The sequence below is a fragment of the Sinocyclocheilus rhinocerous genome, unplaced genomic scaffold (genome assembly GCF_001515625.1).
Source record: "Sinocyclocheilus rhinocerous isolate Xijiao unplaced genomic scaffold, SAMN03320098_v1.1 scaffold15586, whole genome shotgun sequence".
NCBI classification, from domain to species: domain Eukaryota; kingdom Metazoa; phylum Chordata; class Actinopteri; order Cypriniformes; family Cyprinidae; genus Sinocyclocheilus; species Sinocyclocheilus rhinocerous.
In genome coordinates this window covers 1-3,558 of record NW_015649727.1, presented here as the reverse complement: position 1 = coordinate 3,558, position 3,558 = coordinate 1, and the positions used below count along the sequence as shown (strand labels likewise).

Genomic DNA, 3,558 nt, shown 5'->3' with positions numbered 1-3,558 from the left:
AGCCCCAAGCCAGAACAGAGGGTTGAGGGTGGCATCATCCATCGTCGATACCGCGGCGAGCTTGCAAAACTCCCCGGCATACTCGTAGAAGGGGAGATCCCGGCGAGCGAGGGCGGAGAAACACACAGCCGATTGCATGCCATGGGGAGAAACAAGGAAAAAACAAAACAAAACTCTTCAAAAACAGAACTAAAACGGGGAGAGGGGGCGCCGCTTGCTGAATCCGTTTGGGGTCCGGTCTTCTGTAACGGAAGAGGTCTGACGCAACAGGTTAGTATATCAATCAAGTTTATTTGGTCACAGAGAGTACGGGTGTAGGATCCAGGTGATGACACAGTGAGTGTATAGTTCGTAGAACAGTTTAAAGGATATGATGAGTGGAATGATCAGAGTCCTTTCCTTTACAGGAGCTGGAATGCACACGGAAGAGCACACACCTCAGCGATCCAGGAACTAGGAGGAACAGGAGACACTTGGAGACGAGGAGACACTAGGAGGAACACAGGAGGTAAGTAATGCAGGAAGTATTCAAATGTAAGCAGTAGTAAAGTCAGAGAGTCCTCTACGTGTGTACGAGACCGGACAATGAGGGTGTCTGAGGTGTGTGCTTTTATGCAGGCTGGTTGATGAGGTGCTTGATTGGTGACAGGTGCGTGTAATTAGTGCTTAGGTGAAGGTGTTTGCTGTGATTGGGAGGTGACTGAGTCTGGCTGATCTGTGACAGTTTCCAGCGTGTTTGATTTTGTTACACTTTCTGATAGGGATGTAACGATTCACCGCAAGCTGGTTGAAAATCGATACAAATATGTTACGAATCAAATTGGTTGAGATGTTAAACGAATCGCTATACATTTTGGGGGTGGGAGTTTATATGAATGTATCTCTGAGGGGAACTGACTGTCTATAGAAAAGTTTAGCAGATATTTTCTTTACATCTCGTCTCTGTATAATCCATACTACAGTAGTGTTCATAAGCGCTGCACTGCTTTGTTTACAGCGGTAGCCAAGGAAACGCTGTATCTGCTGTTCCATGAGCGCCTCCTGCTTCATGCAGATATTTTATGTAGTATAGTTTCACAAAACTAAAGTCAGAGCATTCTGTTTAGCGTTCTAATCTTTCAAATTATACAATCTAATTCCATCTTTAAAGTATTTGGGACGTGTCCTTTTTCATTTGTTTAGTGTGTATAGGATCTAGCATATATATTGTTGGATTTGATGTTTTACTGTCTGAAGGCTTTCATGTCTTGGTGCAGTTAAACTGGTGTTCACTTGTTTTTGTTTCTTTTCACCCTAGACCTGATGCCACTGAAAGAGGAGAGTCAAGAACTGAATGAAATGGAAGAGAAAGATGATTTCATGACTGGGGAAAAATCTTTTACTTACTCGCCGACTCAAAAAACAGAAACCAGAAACCTTGAATTCCAGATGAGTGTTCACACTGGAGAGAAGCCTTATGTCTGCCAACAGTGTGGAAAGAGTTTCATTCAAAAAGACAGCCTTAAAGCCCACATGAAAATTCACAGTGGAAAGAAGCCTTACACCTGCAAACAGTGTGGGAAGAGTTTCTCACTAAAAGTAAACCTTACCAGTCACATGAGAATCCATGCTGGAGAGAAGTTATTCATCTGCTCTCAGTGTGGAAAGAGTTTTAAACAGAAAAAGTACCTTAATGCCCACGTGACAATTCACAGTGGAGAGAAGCCTCACACCTGCAAACTGTGCGGGAAGAGCTTCACGCGAAAAGAAAATCTTACAATTCACATGAGAATTCACACTGGAGAGAAGCCTTACATTTGCCAACAGTGTGGGAAGAGCTTTACACAAAAAGAAAGTCTTAAAATTCACATGAGAATTCACACCGGAGAGAACCCGTTCATCTGCTCGCAGTGTGGGAAGAGTTTCAAACAGAAAAAGTACCTCAATGGCCACATGACAATTCACACTGGAGAGAAACCGTTTGTTTGTGATCAGTGTGGAAAGAGTTTCAGCTATAAAGCGCACCTTGATCTTCACATGAGGATTCACTCAGGAGAGAACTGTTTTATATGTCATCAGTGTGGAAAGAGTTTCTCACACAGATCAAACTTTGATAATCACTTAAGAATTCACACTGGAGAGAAGCCTTTCACCTGCCCTCAGTGTGGAAAGAGCTTCATGACGAAAGGAAACCTTAAGATTCACATGAGAGTTCACACTGGAGAGCAGCCTTACAAGTGTGTTCAGTGTGAAAAGAGTTTCACATATCACACAAACATGAAACGGCATTTGCAAACTCATTCTGGAAAGAAATTCTAAACCTCATGTCACACTGAGGAAAATGGCAATTTCAACAATCATCTGCAAATTCACTCTGAAGAAAGACAATTCAGTTGTGATCAGTCTAATTAAAACATCACATTAGTATATTCATATGAAAAATCATGTAAATGGGAGAACCTGATTGTGTTCTTTGTTAAGTCCTATTCGGACAGGATTAGTTTTACATGGAGAGGTGGGATAAAAAAAGTATTACCAGAGCTTCTCAGTGATTTTAGTCCCATCTAAATGTGCAATGTCTGTAAAGATTACAGCGACATTCTCTACAAAGATCAGGGATCCCACACTTGGCCACATGTCCTTTCCTTTCCTAATCCTAGCTTTCCACGGTTTTTACAAGTATGGAGGCACTTGAAAAAGCATTCAGTTGCATTCCAGGCAGTGGGACAAGTCTGTGGCAAACCTCAAGTGTTTTCAGCATTCAGATCAATAAGGTGGTCAAAAGCACTTGTTAGAGGCACAAAACTTCTTTTAGCTTTAGGTAAGTGCGTATTACCGACAGCATCCTGTCACGAATCCGGTCTATAAACTTCCGTTCACTCACCACCAGACCAGAGGTCACCCGCTCTATGGATGGACTCTCACACTACACAGACTGTTACACATCACTCTGGACTACATTTCCCATGCTCCATTGCACTAATCACAAGCTCACCTGAAACCAATCACACACAGCTGCTACCAATAACACACACTATATAAATCTCACGTCACCATTCAACGCAGAGTATTGTTTAGCGTGTATCCCTGCTATAGCTGATAGCTACCTTACGGAGCCTGATTTAAGTTTCCTAGTCTTAGCTTAGTCTTGCCTTGTCTGTGTTTTCTCGTGTTCTGATCATTGCCTGTGTACTTTGGATTACCTCTCTCGTCTTGCCCTGTTCGGATACTGTTTGCCCCTGCCTGGACCTTTGCTTTGTGCCTGGATTATCCCTCTAGTCTCGCCCTGTTGGATTACGTTCGCCGTCGACTGACCCACGCTTGTTTACCTGATTGCTCTTGCCTTGTCTTCTACATACCAGTTTGCCATTGTCTGACCCATGCCTGTTTCTGACCACGTCTCCTAAATAAAGCTTGCAAATGGATCCGCACGTCTCGTTCGTCCCTTAACACATCCAATCAGAATAATTAATTTAAATAATAAATTGTTTGAGCAGACCTAACTGTTTTATATACAGTATATACAGTGTTGTCCAAGTTACTTCCAAACTGTAATACATTATAGATTACTTGTTACTG

The 3,558-nt window shown here is 42.5% G+C and overlaps 1 protein-coding gene across 1 annotated transcript; it reads left to right on the top strand.

Annotated features, from left to right (window-relative positions):
• Positions 1-496: 496 nt before the first annotated feature.
• On the top strand, positions 497-2,895 carry LOC107710965 (gastrula zinc finger protein XlCGF8.2DB-like). The gene is made up of 2 exons (XM_016515862.1): positions 497-508; positions 1,298-2,895. The coding sequence occupies exon 2, from the start codon at positions 1,303-1,305 to the stop codon at positions 2,296-2,298; it is 996 nt and encodes a 331-aa protein (XP_016371348.1). The 5' UTR covers positions 497-508; positions 1,298-1,302; the 3' UTR covers positions 2,299-2,895.
• Positions 2,896-3,558: the final 663 nt, after the last annotated feature.

What these genes read in the sequence shown, in the direction of transcription:
- LOC107710965 (XM_016515862.1), top strand. Translation starts at nt 1,303, where the DNA reads ATGCCACTGAAAGAGGAGAGTCAAGAACTGAATGAAATGGAAGAGAAA.